At 49.6% G+C, this 18,351-nt stretch overlaps 7 protein-coding genes across 7 annotated transcripts; 3 read left to right on the top strand and 4 right to left on the bottom strand.

Moving 5' to 3' along the window:
- Window positions 1-24: 24 nt before the first annotated feature.
- On the bottom strand, window positions 25-1,589 carry FOBCDRAFT_316834 (uncharacterized protein). Its single transcript, XM_031175947.3, has 4 exons — window positions 1,446-1,589; window positions 1,202-1,359; window positions 301-1,139; window positions 25-251 (listed from the first exon to the last, which is right to left on the bottom strand). The coding sequence occupies exons 1-4, from the start codon at window positions 1,488-1,490 to the stop codon at window positions 64-66; spliced, it is 1,230 nt and encodes a 409-aa protein (XP_031047080.1). The 5' UTR covers window positions 1,491-1,589; the 3' UTR covers window positions 25-63.
- Window positions 1,590-2,077: 488 nt separating this feature from the next.
- FOBCDRAFT_131033 (SNF2 family N-terminal domain-containing protein) lies at window positions 2,078-6,480 on the bottom strand (the record flags this gene model as incomplete). The annotated part of the gene is made up of 3 exons (XM_031175949.2): window positions 2,078-2,281; window positions 2,336-6,304; window positions 6,388-6,480. 3 exons carry the CDS (start codon window positions 6,478-6,480, stop codon window positions 2,078-2,080), a joined length of 4,266 nt encoding a protein of 1,421 aa, XP_031047082.2.
- Window positions 6,481-7,122: 642 nt separating this feature from the next.
- Window positions 7,123-9,467, bottom strand: FOBCDRAFT_217476 (WD40-repeat-containing domain protein). Its single transcript, XM_031175950.3, has one exon. It carries the CDS (start codon window positions 9,234-9,236, stop codon window positions 7,530-7,532), a length of 1,707 nt encoding a protein of 568 aa, XP_031047083.2. The 5' UTR covers window positions 9,237-9,467; the 3' UTR covers window positions 7,123-7,529.
- A 570-nt stretch (window positions 9,468-10,037) lies between these two features.
- Window positions 10,038-11,334, top strand: FOBCDRAFT_217477 (bucentaur or craniofacial development-domain-containing protein). The gene has a single exon (XM_059609486.1). It carries the CDS (start codon window positions 10,140-10,142, stop codon window positions 11,154-11,156), a length of 1,017 nt encoding a protein of 338 aa, XP_059464413.1. The 5' UTR covers window positions 10,038-10,139; the 3' UTR covers window positions 11,157-11,334.
- Window positions 11,335-11,502: 168 nt separating this feature from the next.
- Window positions 11,503-12,756, top strand: FOBCDRAFT_21158 (uncharacterized protein). Its single transcript, XM_031175952.3, has 2 exons — window positions 11,503-11,918; window positions 11,976-12,756. The coding sequence occupies exons 1-2, from the start codon at window positions 11,565-11,567 to the stop codon at window positions 12,516-12,518; spliced, it is 897 nt and encodes a 298-aa protein (XP_031047085.2). The 5' UTR covers window positions 11,503-11,564; the 3' UTR covers window positions 12,519-12,756.
- On the bottom strand, window positions 12,757-15,378 carry FOBCDRAFT_21149 (STE like transcription factor-domain-containing protein). The gene is made up of 5 exons (XM_031175953.3): window positions 15,175-15,378; window positions 15,024-15,123; window positions 13,464-14,969; window positions 13,331-13,414; window positions 12,757-13,277 (listed from the first exon to the last, which is right to left on the bottom strand). The coding sequence occupies exons 1-5, from the start codon at window positions 15,290-15,292 to the stop codon at window positions 12,995-12,997; spliced, it is 2,091 nt and encodes a 696-aa protein (XP_031047086.3). The 5' UTR covers window positions 15,293-15,378; the 3' UTR covers window positions 12,757-12,994.
- Window positions 15,379-15,658: 280 nt separating this feature from the next.
- On the top strand, window positions 15,659-16,430 carry FOBCDRAFT_198449 (uncharacterized protein; the record flags this gene model as incomplete). The annotated part of the gene is made up of 2 exons (XM_059608917.1): window positions 15,659-16,140; window positions 16,274-16,430. 2 exons carry the CDS (start codon window positions 15,659-15,661, stop codon window positions 16,428-16,430), a joined length of 639 nt encoding a protein of 212 aa, XP_059466935.1.
- Between the last annotated feature and the right edge of the window lie 1,921 nt (window positions 16,431-18,351).

Here is an 18,351-nt window from a genome sequence, read left to right on the forward strand (position 1 = left end):
ATTCATGTATTTGTATAGTATAGGGGTAGATCTATCTAATTAGGGAAACAGAAATCCAGCAGGTTAAACAGTCTTTTCGACGTCTGGAGTCTCGGGCGAAAGACCATCCTCAGTCAATGGTGCTTCTTGCAACAGGAGTGGTTCTTCAGCACTCGTCTCATACCAGCCGTTCTGTAACCACCCACGAATCACTTCAGTGGCATCCTGTGCCAATTTGTTGTACCCGGGGTTTTCTCTCGGCGTAAACATATCTGGAAACAGTCTCAGTATAACGATTCACCCTCGAGCGGCTTAACTTACTCATATGTGCTCCAGCCTCATCCGTTGCCTTGTTGTTGATGGCTTCCATCCACACCCCTCCGGGCTGCTTTTTGGGAAGGTTGCAGAATGTCCTGTCCTGTCCCAGTACGGTACCAACGACGTTAATCTGCTTCGACGGCGCTGCTTTACCAAGACGAGTGTATAAGTTGGCGAAACCCACGTCTAACTCTTCTCGCAACTGAAGAAGACACGCCACTCGTTTGCGCAGTTCTTCTCCTCTAGCAAGGCATCCCACGAATTCGAGATGCGACGACGCCCAAGACCAACCTTCACCTAGTTGGTCGCGTTTCATCCATGCTGCAGCACCTCCAGCTGCTACCGCTCCAGCTGCGCCAGCGTACATGGCCATTTTGCCCCATTTTTGCCATGAATTGCCACCAGATGCGGAGGGAGCTGGCAGCGCTCCAGCTATCTTCGGGGGAGCGGGCGATGTTGAAGGGGAGCCTGCTGTTTTGGCGCCCCAGAGTGATGCTCCGAGGCCGCTCAGCTGCGATATTGCACCTACAGCCTGCGCAGCGTTTTGGTACTGATCCTCTGCACCGTGAGCTACCACGCCAGGAGATATGCCAAGATAAGGAGTATCAAAGGCGAGAACACCTTGGATGTAGGGAAACATGAGGGAATTGAAAGTTGGTTTCTCAGACTTTTGAATGCCGTCTTCTGTGTAGATAGGCTTCTCAGAAGCTAAGCCGATGAGCATCTCGGCCGCCACGATGCCACCCATGGAATGGCCGACGAGGATGGTTCGCACTGAAGGTTCTATCGTTGGCGACGGTGTGCCAGCTGCGACCTCCATGTCGATGACCTTGTCCTGAAGCCTATAGCAATCACTTTTAGCTAATGCCCTTGGAACAGCAGCAGTCCAGCAAGGAATACTCACCAGTCGCGGAAGCGACTCACACAACTGCCCAAATCTCCACGAGTCTCATATTTGGGATAAACAACCACTTCAACATTAACCTTTGGCAAGGCTTCCCCTACCAAATCGCGCAGGTCCTTGGTGAATTGATAATCAACGCCGAACGTGTCCTCGCCGCCCTTAAGAAAATTAGTATTATGGCTAAGACTGACTATGACGACACACGAGGCAGAGAGTGGTAGAGGCACAGTATGGGCGTATATACCTTGAAACCATGAATAAAACAAAGAAGCAGAGTCTTCTTCATCATGAAGTTTTGTCCATCAAGATCGATCTAACGGAAAGCAGACGTCGACGAAGGTCCAGCTAAGACTGTCTGCGTGTCGGAGGTGTGGCGAATGAGAACAAGTCTAAGTTTATTGCAGAGAGCTGAGCTGGCTGGGTTGAGGAAGCATCAGATTCAAGACACCTGACCTGTACTGTACTATCAAACTCAGAATATTATCGCGTCAAATATTCACCACCGCTGTCAACGTTATAGACAGATAGATGAATAAAAGTTACTGCATGTAAGGCTTCTAATTAAAATACATCCTACTATTTATCTAAACACGCAGTGCAAGTTCGCCATCCCCTTGCAGGTTTGACGCACTCCAGAGTCGTCCATTGGGAGGTCCATGAAACGACTTCCGTCGATGCGTCTGTTGTATTGGTATTTGATCCTCAATTCCCTTCGCTTTCTCTTTCCTTGATCGCATGTTGTTTATTGACACCTGTCCTGCCGAACGCCATTGCATATATCATCAAACAATCGCCGCTTTGGGCGATACAACTTTACAGGCTATTTTGCGGCCCGATCTCATCGATCAACAGTGCTCCCCTCGGCAGCCGCATTTTTCATTCCTCGTCGCTTTGAGCAGCCGTGCTACCGCCGTTTGCTTCTTTCGAGCCACTAGAAATCAATTTGATGCGGGTGCCGCTGGGCTGCGGAGTGCCGCCACCTCCAGAGGGCGCCACTGAACTGTCCTTGCCCCCTTCTTCAAGTTCTTGAAGTTCAGGATGCGCCGCCAGTTCCTCTTGGTACTTGGAGTTAAAGAATTCCTATATCACGTTAGCGACAAATCAGACAAACAACCATGGACAATGTATGCTTACGTTCATGACCTTAGCATCCTGATACAGAATGCTTCCATCCTCGTTGTAAGTTTGACAGTTGCGGATCATCAATTCGATATCCTTTCGCAGTCCACTTAATGATGTGTATTCCTCTTTTTTGATCCGAGTCTGTATCTGGTTCATGCAGATAGGATTCTGAATGATGAGATAGTAGTCGGCGTAGTCGCGCTTGGGAGGCAGCTTGACGAAGGGTCCGATGATGAGACGCTTGCCAGGATCCGACTCGTCATCCTCAGGGGGTTCAATGTCGTCCACCTCCAAAGTCATCAGAGCATCGTACAAGTTACGGAGACTCTTTTGTAAGACTTCCCGCTGATGTGGCGGAAGCCGTGACTCCAGACTGACTTTGCTGGGGCGCCCTTGTGGCCCACGTCGCTTTTTGGGAGGAGGCTCATCATTACCGTCCTCGGCCTTGCGCTTCTCGTTCTTGCTGCCCGGTTTACGACCTCGTTTCTTGGGAGTTTCAATCTCCTCAGTGCTTGCTCTGCTACCTGATGGCGATTCATCAACCGAGTTGGAGATTCCAGACTTCTTGAGCCTGTTGTTCTCCCGCCTGTCCTTTCGGGCTTGCTTGCGAGCCGCAGCTGCCTCTGGAGAGTCATCATCGTCATCCACAGCCATAAGCCATTGCTCTTCAGTGAGACCATCATCGTATTTGACCTTGGTACGTTCACGCGCGCCACGACCCAATACAACATCCTCCGTTTCATCCGAAATAGGATTGCCCTCATTCAAATAGATATCTGGCAATTCATCCTCACCCATAAGTCGAGGTTTGCTGCCTGGTCCATTGCCGTAGGGCGAATTTCTCTGCCTTTCCTCGTCAATCTTCTGGAACACCGCTATCTCATCATCACTGCGTGCAAGGAGCATGTTAAGTTCTTCATCCTCCATCTCATCTTGCTCACCGGATTCCGCCATATCAGCAGTCTCCAATAGTGTTCGAAGCATAGCGTCACGGTCGGTCTCAGATGACTTGTTGTCGAAACGACCGGCCTGAATAACCTTGCCATCCATATCCAGTTTGAATCTTGCTCGCTCGAGAATCTTCTCTTCTACCGAATTGGAGCTGATAAGTCGGAGAATTCGGACCTCATTCTTCTGGCCGATACGATGAGCACGATCCTGGGCCTGCAGATCCTGATGAGGGTTCCAATCGGAATCGTAGATAATAACGGTATCAGCGGTCTGCAAGTTGAGACCAAGACCACCTGCACGGGTGGATAGCAAGAACATGAAGTATTTCGAGTCAGGGGCATTGAACTCTCGAAGCAAGTCGGAGCGCTCGTCGGATTTGGTCGTACCATCCAATCGGAGATACTCAAATCGCTTGTAACGCAAATAATCTTCCATGATATCCATGATCGCAGTCATCTGGAAGAACATCAAGACTCGATGGCCAGTTGCTTGATACTTAGGCAGAATTCTGTCAAGCAATTCGAACTTTCCTGCTGTTCTCCATAAGAGATCATTGCTGATACTCAGAGGATTCATGACATTTTCCACAACATCGAACACGAACGGGTGGTTGCATAGCTTCCGGAGCTGCATAATCATATTGCTCAATCCGCGAGCACCAGTCTTTCCGCCCTTGCCATCACTAACGACAAGTCTGTTGTGGGTGACCATCTGTTTGTACAACTTGGACTGAAGGGCAGAGAACTTGCACTTGATGACCTTCTCTGTCTTGTCGGGAAGGTCCTTTTCGACATCCTTTTTCAAACGACGGAGAAGGAAGGGTCGCAGGACCTTGTGAAGACGCCTGATAACAAGAATTTGCTCTTCTTCAGTGAGTTCCATTTTGTCCTGGCCGCCAGTGTTCGCGAAGGGGGTATTGAACCACTCATCAAAAGTCGTTGCAGATTTGAAAATGTTCGGCAGAACAAAATTAAGCATTGCCCAGAGTTCAGAGAGATTGTTTTGTAGAGGTGTACCGGTGAGAATGAGTCGAAAACGGGTGTGGTAGTATTGCTGAATGGTAAAGCTCAATTTGGAGTTTGAGTTCTTCATTCGATGACCCTCATCAATAATCATGTGGAACCACTTAATCTTGCTTAGGATAGGGCGATCCTTGATGATGTACTCATATGTCGTGAGTAATACCTGGAACCCTCCTTGCCGAATCTTATCTTGCTGCTGTTTGCGAGCATTGGGAGGTCCCTTGTAGACAATACGGCTCACAGAAGGTGCCCATCTCTCGAATTCCAAGTTCCAGTTTGTAAGTGTACTCAGAGGCACGATGACAAGGTACGGTCCAGCCTGTTGTTTCCTCTCAATCAGATAAGTGATTAGACTGATAGTTTGAATGGTCTTTCCGAGACCCATTTCATCAGCCAAGATACCGTTCAGATTGTTGTTGTAGAGTGAGATCATCCATTGGAGACCCTTGACTTGATACTCCTTGAGCTTACCGCCCACAAGCATGTTGGCTTGCTCGGTAACCTCCTCACGAATACGATGTGCCACAGCATAGTAATCGATCTTCTTGCTGCTTTCGTCATCCTCATCGTAATCACTGGCATCATCCATCTGCGGATCATCCCCGTCACCATAGCGCTCGGCAGCCTGGCGTTGTTGTGCCTTGACTGATGACGCGAGTTGATGCAAGAAGCCATCAGTTTGCTTGAGCAAGTGCGTGATACGGGTATCCTTGGCCTGGTCAAGAAGCTTAAGGTAAGCCTCTTCATCGTTGGCCTTCAGAGCCTGGAGACGCTGTTTGGCCGTTCTCTCGATACGCTTCTGCTCCTCCTTTTCGATGTTAAAGTGTTGCTGGTACATGAGACGAGAGAGCTTGTGCGACTTGGTACGCTGTGAAGAAGCAGACTCTTGAATTTCTTGGCGGTGGGTGTAGATAGCTCGAAGGAAATCGGTATGCTTCTTCTTCTCTCGGTTTTCGCGGGCATCGCGTTGCTGCTTCTCGAGTTTTTCGGTGATACGAGCCTCACGGACGTTCTGCTTCTTCATTCGGCGGAAACCGGATCGATTTGTGGTCATGGCGAGGTTGTCATAATGCATCATTTGACGGCCGATCTTATCCCGAAGAGCCCGTTGCTTGGCGTAGAGAGCTATGCTTTTCATCTCAATTATTGCTTTTCGCTTGAGAGAGTCGTCGGCCTCTAGTGTCTCCTTGGAAGAGTCCCAGTGAGCCAAATCACCAGGCAGGTTCTTCAACTCGGCATATCGCTGTCTCATCCTGTTCGAGACAACAACTTCTCGCTCGTATCGCAAATGATCAAAATCAATACCAGTGGGGAATACACCAGGAATGAACCAGCGATTCTTCCGTTGGGAATGATCAAAGTACTTAATTTCGGGGCGAATCATGCTGGTGCCATAGGGGGACTTTACTGTCTTGAATGTATGCGCCTTGGGAATCTCTGAGCCCTCATCTTCTGTCGCAGCTCCAGGTCCGTTCTGTCCTTCTTTACTGGCTTCGGAATCTACCTGGTTCGATTTAGTCGCTTGGGTCACCTGTGCAGCATCGGCGACGGCGGCCTGTCTGCGATGGCGCTGGTTGAATATGGCCTGCTGCAGCTGCAGAGAGACTCCGGCATTTTTCCCCAGCAATTTGAAAGCATGGATCTGCTGTCGAAGTAGGCCGAGCTGTTGCTGCGTGAAATGGTTTGAAGATGGGGCAGTCGATGGAGACGTTCCAGTGGATACAGGAGTAGAAGTCGTTTGGTTTGGCATTGCGGAGGCACCGAGCGGATTAGAAGGGGGTTGAGTCGATTGGGGCGAGCCTTGCTGCATAGGACGTCCAGACATAACACCGTTAGCAGGCGTACCATTTGTTGCATTCTGCATCTGTTGCTTTTGTTGCTGCTGCAGGAATTGCTGTTGGTTACGTCGCATGTTGTGTTGCTGTTGGAAACTCATCAAGAACTGTGAAGCCTTGATGTATTCAGGGTCCGACGGTGGCACGCCTTGTTCCTTCATCTGCTTAAGTTTCTATATGACGTATCAGCATTCATAGTCCTAGGCAATAAATAGTATTGAAAGAAAAAAAAAAAAAGTCCATGATAAGAGCATACCCTGAAAACTTCTTCTGCCTGTTGCTTGGTCGCGCCAGCAGGCATTGGCGCGCCTGGGTGCTGAACAGCATGTGGTGCATGCACCGACGCCATAATGAATGAAGTCTACGGCGCGTTGACTTCTTGATAGTCAAATCGGTTAATTAGTTGTGAAGATGCAGCTACCTATATGGCATGTCGCGCAAGATGGGACGTGCCTCGGCGTCGCGAAAACGAATGCTTGACGCAGAAATTAATTAAGGGACAATGAACGCGTCAGAATCGAAGCAAAAAGGACAATGTTCAAGAAAACGTTGGAAGGAGTCGTCAAGAAATTGGCGACACGTCGGAGATGGCGCGTGGGATAGCCTTGGCGTGGAGCAACCTTCAAGTTTGGAACGCGGCGGTTGCAGTGAGGTTGTTAGAGGCACGGGAATGGACACTCGATGGTCCAAAGAAGGTCGAATACTGAAGGGAAAGTGTGCGATGTGGCGACAAGGCGCGTATTGAATCGGTACCGGGGACCGGGGCGGCGTGAAAATCGCGTGCAACACGGATTCGGTGGTTTCTCTCGATGAGAGCCGATGGTTTGAAAGGGCCCTGGCGATTTTTTGGATGCGCGCGCTCGCCGATTGATGATGGGGAGTGGTGAAGGCACAACTGAACAAGATGCAGCGTGATGGTTGGTGCGGTCTTGAGTCGACCAGCCAGAGTATTTTTCAGCACGGCCCCCCCTGTAAGAGGCGACCGCGACCAGGCAGTTTGCAAATGCGCCTGAGGCAGCCAAGAAAATGTATTAGGTAATTGAAAATCTATTCTGGATTGGCTGGCTTAAGATTACATGCACGTGATACCCGAGACCATACCTATGGGTTGCTCTAGTCCTTCCGAAACCTGAGGCCGGAGAAGGAAAGACACATCTTCAGTGAAAAGAAATAACCAGCAGAGCCTTAGACAGTAATTCTCGGCTCAGTAAAAAGGCGTTAAAAGCGCCAAATTCCAAGGTTGCAATTACCTGAGTGGTTATGCTGTTACGGAATGATAGAGATGGTAATGTAACACGAGCTAGGGAGGCCTAAAGACGTCGTAGGCTCTTACTGGACTCTTGCATGTTCCAGACACAATCCTAAGCCCCCTACAACCTCCAGCATGTGTTAGTGGTCTCACCTCTTGAGCCTTTTCTTGTCGGGACCATCTTCCTCGTCGCTCAGCTCCGCGTATTGGGTTTGTGGTTGCGTCTTACTCCAGGCTTTGGTAAACATAGGGTCACTCTGGGCCTTGTCTGCGTATTTCAGTAGAGCTTCTCGCGGATCTTCGTGCAGCATGCGCGCAAGAGGAATATTCTCTGCGATGAGCTTCTCGTCCGGCTGGTTCTTCTGGAATGGTGTCTGTTGGGGAATGTGCGGGCGTCGAGGATCTTTAGAGCGGCCTGATACTGTAACTCCAGATGGCTTTGAGCTTCTTGTCGCACCTGGCACTACAATCGCATCACCAGATACGCCCACAGACTGGTCCATTGTTAATTCAGGATTGTCGTCAATATGTCGCTTCTTCGGTGCTCGTGACATGACGTCTACAGCGCCTCTACTCGACATCTGCGGGTTGTACAAGACATGAGTCTCGGCATTAGCTGAACCTGTAACGATCTGATTAATCTTCGGATGCCAATCCACTGTGATGAGTGGTGACCCAGGTGTTATTTCAGTGACATGTTCTGCGCGCAGATTGCCAGGATTCAGAATGTGGAGATGGCCGGTCACGGAGCCCGTGATGATGCTTGTCGAGTTTGGCGCATACTTGATGTTGCTCGTAGGGAAATGGTCTGAGGTTGAGGTGTGTGCGGCTGTGACGAGAGGCTTCGTGAATTTGCGGGTGTCCCAGAGTTTTATCAGATCATCGCCTCCTCTTGTGACTACCATGCGACCGTCGGACGATATATCAATGCCACTGGTCCACGTTTGCGGTTTATGTGCGTCGCGTATTTCTCCTGCAGGTCGTGAGAAAGGACTATTGCCACTGTACATGACCAGCGAGCCATCCAAAGCTGCTGCGACAAGGACGTTGCTGCTTCCTTGGGGTGAAGATCCCCATGCAACAGCTGTCATCTTGGTTCGACCAGCAGAGCCAGCGGCTTTGGACTTGAACACAACGACATCTCTCTGCGTCCGTTTGTTGTTGATATCCCAAATTCTCAATGTGCTATCTGTACCCGCAGTTATGCACAAGTTCTTATCAGTGGGGTGCCAGGTTCCAGTCGTGATTTCGGATATGTGGCCCTTGGTGTTGTGCATGTCACGAAGGTACATGTCTCCCTTGACAAATTCTGTAATAATATCGCCGTCCCGGGACAGTATCTTCGCTTGGGGATGCGCTGACACACAAAGAAAGACACCTCCTGCGAGAGGGCTGAATTCTATACGGTGGATAGGGTGCGATTGAGAGTTAACGTCGGATGCCTTCGTTTCGTAGGGGTCGACGGAGCGGAAAGATCTCAGCGTGCTGGGAGTCATGGAAGCAAAATCATGCAACTTGACAGTACAGTCTGTGGAAGCAGTTGCTAAGCGTCCTCCTGCTGGATCTAGCGAGACTGTGGTGACAGCGCGATCATGAGTTTTAAGAACAAGCTCGTGTGATACAGGGAATTCATCCTGGTCGGAATCGTCGCTGTTGTCGCTGTCGGAGTCATCACTAGAATCTTGCTTCTTCTTTCCACCACTGACTTCTGCGACTTTTCTGCGACTTCTTTCGATTTGGGCTGCGACATCGGCTTCTTTCGATTTCTTCCCAAACGATGTGGGCAAGAAAGCTCTCATAGGATCGTCTGCTGCCAGTTCGGAAACTTCGATCTCGAAATCATCGTCGGAACTCATAGCAAACAGCTTGGTTATCGGTCGCCAAATAGGAGGAAGAGGAAGAAAGAACGAGGTTACGTGGGGGTGAGGAGGTGGGAGTCATTTACGAATGAAGTAGTCAGGCAGTCGGGCGGTCTGGTCTGGTTGAACCTTGCCTGGGCGGCGCTGGTTGGGGTTGTCCACCGCCCCGGTTCTTTTACTTTAGTTCAGGATGAAGGATATCTAAATGAATTGAGACATCGTCTCACCCACTGCTATTACGAAAGCCACCGTGCTCGTTGGTCCTGGCCAGTTTATTTGCGCAGTCTCTTTCATGTTTATTGTCGATGCATAGTTCTGATTCTATTCAAGATAAGTTACCAGTTGTAACTGAACTGTCATTGCTACTCGGTAGGTATGTCACTATTGTGAAGTTTGGTATCATATCGGTTTTCATTTCACCGCCAGATGGAGTGTCAGGTACTCCATACGCATCCCTACGAAAGAAAGACATCAATTGTCTATTCTTGCTACGGAGTAGAATTGGCCAGAAATACTCGGTTTGCGGTAGCTTTTTCCACCCGGAAACACTTCTGCTCCCTTATTGATTTGCATGCACTTTTAATGAAAGGATCTTGGAGTTTCAGTCGCCATATGGTGCATTTTTGTTATACCTAAACACTAGAGTTAATTCACGATATCGCTCTTTAAATGAAATCGCTGAATAGGTACGGATTAGAGCAAACATTCAACAAGGAGTATATTTCGTGTCTCCCATCATCTCAAACTTTGGTGATGAAAGCAATACATATTTATTGATTGGTTGCTTACCACGACCCACTTCTTGACCGAGAGCAGACCTGCACCTCACCTTGCTGAGTTATCTCAACTTTACGCGACAAGAATAACAGGGCGCCAAGTTCCAACATCACAGTTGCCAGAATGCCTCCAGATTCTCTATTGGACGAAGATGAATCATACGTATCCTCGGAAGACTCAGACTTCGCTCTGGATGATTCGCCCGACCAGACTTCCGATCACTCTGACTTAGAAGATCACAGCGACAAAACAGCCAACAAACGAAGTCGCCCACAAGACGAAGCCGATGCAGGATATGACAACTCAGGTGATGAGGCGATCATAAAAAGGGGCGAAAAGCGTCGTAAGAAAACGCAAGCAAAAGGCGTGCGTGAACACGACGAGGGTGAGGGCGGTCTGATCAAGACTCGTAGACAGCGTGCCGCTGAGTATGTCTCTGATATCTGGATCCCTCGGTGCGTTTTACTGACAAGGAATATCAGGAAAGAAGAGCGTCAATATGCGACAAACAACGAGCCAGTCACTGTCGATGTTGATGCGCTATGGGCGCAAATGATATCCAAACCACCAACTCCAGAAAGCAAGGACGATCGACCCAACGACGCGGATACAAGTACCAACTTCATTGACAAGCCAAACGACTCAGCTAAAAAAAAATCGAATTCAACCATATCCGACCAGTCATCAACAATGATTCGCATCAAACGCACGTATAACTTTGCTGGTCGAATTCACATAGAGGAAAAGCTGGTTCCGCGTGACTCAGCCGAAGCAAAGCTTTATCTTGCCTCACAAGGTCAAGAGGCGCCCAAGGATAGCCCTGAAAAGCGCGTTACCAGAAAGGCGTTCCGATCAGCTTTCGAGCCTCAGGTAGATCTTCTTCCCCATCGGGCAGATCTGAATCTCGGAATGGCCGCCCGGATCAAGGCTGGCAAAGAAGCACAAGCCAAGAAACTAAATGTTGTCGAGAAGAGTCGTATGGACTGGGCTGGTTACGTGGACAAGGAGGGCATCAAGGATGAGCTTGAGTTGGCTGGCAAGTCCAAAGATTCATACATGGCCCGAGAAGACTTCTTAGCAAAGAGCGAGGCGCTAAGAGAAGAGGACTCGAGAAGGGCAAGGCTCGCTGGAAAAGCTTGATCTACCTATCCTGTATTCTTGGCGTTTTGGCACGATACCATGGGACTTAGCATCACTTTCAATAGATTTCAGGCGTTAGAAGGTAGGCATATTGGCCTGCCATTGGACCAGGCATGCGTAATCAATATTGGGTACATCAAACGGTCTCCCAAATCCTACTATCTTTTCTTGATTCTTACATATCACAAACCAAGCGTTTGTTTTGTTCGTAATATTTACCATGATCATAAATTACTGCGTGGGTAGGTAGGTATAGTACCTTACCACTTGATCACATAGTGGGGCAGCCTTGTTGTAGTGGTATGCGAGGCTGAAAACTACTAGGTACCAGCAGCCAAAATTTCCTTGCAACATCATAATCCGAGCCCGGCGCTTACCATTGCAGACCTTGAATCAAATCCGCCCGCAATGGCTATCTTAGGCAAGCGCAAGGCTGAGCCTGAGCCTCTAATATCCGAAGAAGATGCTGCAGCCATTTTCAGACGACATTTCGAGGCGGAATTTGCACCCCTGCCAGAGGCAGAAGCCGCTAAATCGAAATTCAAGAAGACGAAACATGAGGGAAACAGCAACGACATCGAGAGCGAGGAAGAGGAGGAGAACAACGACAGTAACGGGGACGACGGCGAATGGGCTGGCCTCTCCGATGAGGACTCTGTCACAGAAGAAGAAGAAAACCCAACAATACAGGTCGTAGACCATTCGAGCAAGCAACCGCCGAAACCAGCGGCAATGTCAAAACGAGAGCTCAAAGCTTTCATGGTATGTATTGCGTCGTATCGATCACTCCACAACATGGCACTAACAGGATATCCCCAGTCATCACGACCTCCTGAGCAAACAACACCCAAAACCGAGCAGCCTCTATCAGCGACTTCATCCTCCTCAAACACCCTCCCCGAAGACGCACCCTCCCTTCTAGCCCAAGACCTTGAACTCCGACGACTCCTTGCAGAATCACATCTTCTCGCGCCGACCATTTCAGCATCGGGTACCACCATTGCACCCAAGGCTTTTGCTACAGGCCGCACTCGTCAAAAGGCTACGGACTTGCGCGTCCAGGCTCTAGGATCCAAAGTGTCGATTCACAAGCAAGAAAAGATGCCCATGAACATGCGCAAGGGTATTGTTGCTGCGGCAGACGCACGAGAAGCAAAGCGCCGGAGAGAAGCTAAGGAGAATGGAGTGATCCTCGAACGAGAGACTGGTAAGAAGAAGGGGCGTAGAGATAGGGGAAGGGACGTTGCTGTCGACCGACCGGGAGTTGGTAGACTCAAGGGGGCAGAACTACGCTTGAGCGACAAGGATATCAAGAGCATAGAGGGTGGAAGAGATACATTTGGTAGAAGAAGCCGGCGTTAGCACGGTATTTGGAACCCACTTTCGTGCGCCTAGCAGGACATCGTCGTCACTTCGAGCGGCAGCCTTTGAAATGGCATGTAAAAACCAACAGTTTCTTCTTTTGATCTACCATACGTAACCATTCCTAGTCAGTAGTCTCCCCGGCATAATGCCTAGAAATACAGCCTTATTCAAGGAATAGGAACCATGTATATACAGATGCTTCCTCAGTCCACTTCAACTTAATACGTTCGTGATACTCTGAGCTACATGAGAATCTTCCCAGAAGCTACAAGAGTTTGAATCTATTGGGGCCATATTTTAAGCACATGTAAGCGCTTCCAAGTAAAAGAGAATTTAAAATATAAACAAAGGAAAGGTCAAGGACAGCGCGCGCATATAACCATTGCAAATTTCCACCAAATTTGAAGCCATAAATCCCTTAAAGTCATGATCTGAGCGCAACTAAAATGACAAATTCGTACGCAGGTTTGCCGTTACATCATACCGCTGGCGTTGATAGCAGCCGGTTGGCTCATTGTCATGGGCATGCTCAGAGTCTCGAGACTATTATATGATTGTGTGGGTGCCATACTTGAGGGTGGGGTTGAGCCATGGGCAGCAGCGTTCAGGGAGCCGGTCACATAGGCGCTATCAGAGTGTGGTGAGGCTTCTTCGAGTGAGCCAAGGTGGTCATCACCAGAGAAGTCCTCATCTTCCTCGCCTGACAGGTTCAAGGAACCATCTCCGCCATCTTCACGGCCATGGGTACGCTTGTGTCTAGTATAGGGTATTAGTGATAACTCCGTTACATGATCAGGTGTGCAACATACTGCGCCAGGTTATCAGATCTTGAGAATGCTTTACTGCAGTGGGGACAGATGTAAGGTCTCTCTTGTGTATGTGTTCGCACATGTCTATACTTCAGTTTAGTTTTGGCACCTTACTATGAGGCACCGAACTTACCGCTTGAGATGTTCCAAACGCTTGAAAAGACGGCCACAGGTGGGAATGGGGCAAGAGTGTGACTTCTGAGGATATGGACCAACTTCCATGACGGTCGCGGAGCGAGCACGTCTGACAGCGCCGTTGGGAGCAGGAACAGAGCGGCGCTGATCATTGACATCACCAGAAAATTCCTCGCTAGCAAGGTGAGGAAACTCTTGCTGGTGCATGCCCATTGAGTGGGCAGCAGGGCTTCCTTCCACAGTCGACAGCGGGGTTCCATGCCTTGACATATTCTGGTGGTGTTGGGTGTTAACAGAAACCGTGGAGGTGCTGTAGGAGAGACCGGGAGGCGAGTTGTCTGCTGATTCATCACCTTCAGCTACGGGGCCAACTGAGGCAGAAATTGATCGGCGAAGCTCAGAAGGCCGGTGAGTGTGTGTGTGTGGGGCTGCTTGGGCAGTAGCAGCTGGGGTCGTAATTGCCGACATAGATGGAGGAATGGATGAACGCCGTCTTCTCTGCTTATATGTCGGTGAACCTTCGATCACAGAGTAGACGTTGTTTGTACCATAGGGACGAGAGAACTGAGGGCCCGCCAAGTTGGAAGGTGGCAGTTGAACCATGCCGTTAAGACCGTTCATGCTAGCCATATGGTCAGGAATGGCCGAGTACAAGCCTGTCTCCTCATTGGCGATATACGCGGGCTCAGCTGAGATACCCAAAGCCTGTTGAGGGGGCGTAATGGGTTCAAAGGATATTCCTCGGTTGCTGTAATCCTCGTACTGAGAGGAGACGAATGAAGGGGCTGGCGAATACTCGAGACCATAAGCAGGCATTGAAGCATGGCGCTGGTGCCCTTGAGTGATTGGGACACCATTGTGGTTGTACTGAACACGGGTGAAATCAGGTTCCCTCTTGACAGGGACGGCTTGGGCCATTGGGTGAGGCACCGCCATCGCGCCATAAGGTACCATTGCGTCCATCCCCTCCGCCAAAGGGGGCATGGACTGTGGCATCATTGTCGGGGGAGGAGGCATCGAGTCCATCGCACGCATAACTGGGGAGGTGGACTGGCTCTGAGAGAAAGCAGACTGCTGGGCGCTGAAAGAGGAGGAGTTGGCTTGCTGCGCCTTAGTCAGTTGCTCATAGAGCGACTGAGACGAGTCGTATTGAAAAGACAGAGCCGGTTCGCTGACAGCAACGGTGGTGGCTTCCTGGCCCATCTTCTCACGCTTAAGATCGCGTTCCAGCGCGTCAAGAAACAGACGGTCGTGTGGGACACTGTACCAGTAAAAGACCTTTTGCTTCTTTTGTGTTCGGATGCAGTTGTTCTTGTAGAGAAAGTCGAGGAAGGCGCTCTTTGGCTCCTCCAGAGAAGCGTCGGTACCAGACTTGAGATTTCGCAAGTCGGAGAAGATGCCCTCCTCAAACTTCTTGGAGTTTTTGACAGGACGGCCAAAAGCCTGGAATCGGAACGACAGGCATCTCACGATATCTGTACCAGAAATGTGAAAAAGATTGTTCCTGCGGTCAAGTTAGTGGTCAAACTCGTGATTGACACCGTCAGTCTCATCTTACCAGAGAATGCAAGAGACATATTCGCCAGTTGGCAACAAGAATCGGCGAATGTACTGATCGGGCTGCCAGTCGACAGGAGCTGAGATGAGGAAGTACTTCACTAACAAGGTGTTAGAACACAAGAGGCAATTTTCTCACATCCAAGACTTACAGTTGTCAACTTGCTGCAGGGCAACTTGGGCATCATGAGGCAGAGCTTGCTGAGCCTCAGTACTCAACATGAAGGTTTCGGGCTTCTGAGGCGCCATTGTGGAGTGTTGCGGATACATTTTGCTGGGCTCTGAGAGTGTTGTCTATAGTGACGTGACCGTGGTTGGTCAGTCGAGTCGATGGCGCTAAACGGCCGGGAGTCGTTGCGAAGCGAACCGAAAAGTCTGGCAGATGGCAATCGAAACTTGTGGCGAGCAAGGGATGACGGTGCAATCAACAGTTTTAGCCAGGTTCAATGAGAATGAAATGGTCGAGGCGCAGCCTGGATCCGAGTATAAATAATGATGGGAATGATGCTTGTTGACCAAAATTCGAGACCAGCCCGGAATAATGGAATCGCTGCGCAATGCGATTCAAGACTCAGCAACCGCGTCAAGCGAATGTGACTGAGAGGCGTCTGGAGTGCAACCGTCAAGGCGTAGGCGATGGTGGGAGATCGAAGTCGAAGTTTCGCGCGAAACAAGAAATCGAACCAGATTAAAGCTATAAGCAAGCAACAACGGGGAAGCAAGAAGCGAAAAGATATCAACAGAGCCGTAGAGCAATGTTCATCAAAAGCGAGCAGTGGCTTCGTGAAGAAAAACGAAGGACAGCTGAAAGCGAAGCGGCGCGTTGAAGATGAACTTGAGACGTCGGGGGAGAAGGCGGCTTCTATTGAGTTGGAAAGAGAAACGAGTTTGAGGGCAACTCCGGAATGGGTCCGCGGAGTGTGGAGCTGGAGCGAGGGGAGAGGGGAGGAGGGAGGAGTGCAAAATGAAGGGAAAACAAAACGACAAGAGGAAAAGATTTCGGAAGGGAAATCTGAGCGGGCGAGCGAGGATATACGGGGGTTTAATGAGATGTTGTGTGGGAGAGTGTCGCGCCGATGGGTCTGGGTAGCAAGTAAGGCAAAGGAAGAACAAGGCAAGTAAGTGAATGAAGAGATGGAGACCCATGGGAAGGAGGACAGAGTAACCCAAGGGCAAGTACCTGGGCCTGGCATGGCAAGTGCGCGCGGACAGATGGGGTGGGTTCCAATTAGGCTGGGATTGGACTTCTAGAGCACGCGCCAACCTGAAAAAGCGAACGACGGCGTCGCGAGGGCGGGAGAGCAGCCACATACCACGCACGGTGCTTTTGGGGAGGAGCCAGGTGGGATGGAGGGTGGAGGGCTTGCTCGTCAGCAACGGGAGTAGCGGAGTCAATGTCAGAGCATGATTCAGCGTGCCAATCAGAGACAACAAGTGGAGGCTCATCGTTCTGTTTGTGCTGGAGCAGGCACAGTGTGGCTTCCTCTTTGCTTCCATTCCTATGCACTGCAACAAATAAACCTACCTATAGATGGGAACGATAACGGACAATGGATGGATTCAGGTCAGCTTTGATGGAACCTGCAATAGCTCTCTATTCCATGTCATTAATCCTCTACTGCTTCTTGTCTTCCACTTAGACATACGCCTCTACCCTGTCACTTTAGCAATTACCCAAACACTTTTTGGTCTTTAGTTTATTCTAGATTAGAAACCCCCTGGAAGACCAAAAACTGGACCACTCTATTCTGGCAGTCTGGCTAGGAACCCAGGTTAACAGACTCGCAGGGAGACATGAGCCATTCTACGGTACTATACTGTGCAGTGTCATGCCCTATAGTATCAGAACGGAAGTCTGATAAAGTTTATACTATTACGTTCAACACGGTGCCTCCGCACAGAGTACTCCAGACAGTTTCCATATCAGAAGCAGGCTTGGAGCATTGGTATTAGTTTGTGCACGCCCTCATTCTTTAATATAACCGGTATGGAGCTGGCTGGAAGGCGCCGTGGAGCTGATTCCAAGTGGCTTTTGGAGGGCTCCAACTTACGACCAGCACCAACGGCGATATTACTACGTATAATGTAGGTGAAGAAACAATAAAATGGGAGGCTTCCCTGGCAGCTTGCAAAGAAGAGATGGGGACGTCAACAACACCAACAAAGCCTTTCACTATTGGCTCCCTTGACTACCAGGTATAGTATCGACAGGTTGATTCCACGCCCCTGCTTCAAAACAAACCCACGCTCCCTTCCGCGTCGGACGAGACTGACAGAATAGGGTTGAGGCCGAAAAGATCGACAAGGGTCGCGGAAACAAATCCAGAGTTGCATTTGCAGCTAAGCAACGTGGGTAACGGCCCTCATTCTTGTCTTTGATTGCTGTCTCGCAACCATTATAATTCACAGAGACAATGACTGGGGACATGGACACAACAAAGCCCAAAGACTGAAACGTAAAACACAGTCGGTTCATGCCCTGGCCGCGTCGTGCCGCTTGTCTCAGCCTAATAATTGGATCTTAAAGGCCTCTCTGAAGCCTAGCTTAAAGGTTTGTGAGCTAATCTCAAAATTGCAACACACACATCACCCGGCCATGGATGCTAGTGGGATTCAATCAGTAACATCTCAACTTCAGTGACGAGTAGGCAAGGTGTGCTTCTACTTCAGATTCCCTTCGATGGTCGGATAGTAGTTATTATGTCGAATTTTCAGTGGATTCGACGACTTGGAGGAAGAATGGGGAGCGGGGTTTTCAGAGATTGGCATAATTACTATTATTGCTAGTCAGAAAGCCTGAGCCATCGGATGCTTTAGCGCTGTCGGCCATCAGCTTTGAAGCCAGTTTCCCACAGATGCCAGCGACAGAATGTGGCTTTTGTCCAAGCGAGTGTCGCAATCTCATCGTATTTTACAGAGTCAATCTCGGAGATCACTATCATACCATGCATTATAGTGTTCCTGCTAAAACAAATGGGGTCGATTCATGTTCAATGCCTCGGCCGACGCTCTCCTCGCAAGCAGCAATTCCTGATATTACCAGGCACCACATTATTAATATGCAGGAACAGTTTGGTTACAACGTGGGTGGCCGGTCTAAGCTACGATCATAATGAAAGCAATAATTGATGGCCTAAGGCCATCCCTTGGATGTCAAGAAAGGGGTTGATGATGTCTTCAAAGGTTGGAAGCCATCTATATGTTTGATTACAACCGAGCACACAACACGAGTAATCTATCAGCTGATTGAAGCGAGATGGGTCCATTCTCCCTTGAGATGCCCCCAGCCGAACACAGTCGCAGATTGCTCATCTTGTCACTTTCGAGCC

The sequence above is a fragment of the Fusarium oxysporum genome, chromosome III (assembly GCF_013085055.1).
Source record: "Fusarium oxysporum Fo47 chromosome III, complete sequence".
Lineage (NCBI taxonomy): Eukaryota > Fungi > Ascomycota > Sordariomycetes > Hypocreales > Nectriaceae > Fusarium > Fusarium oxysporum.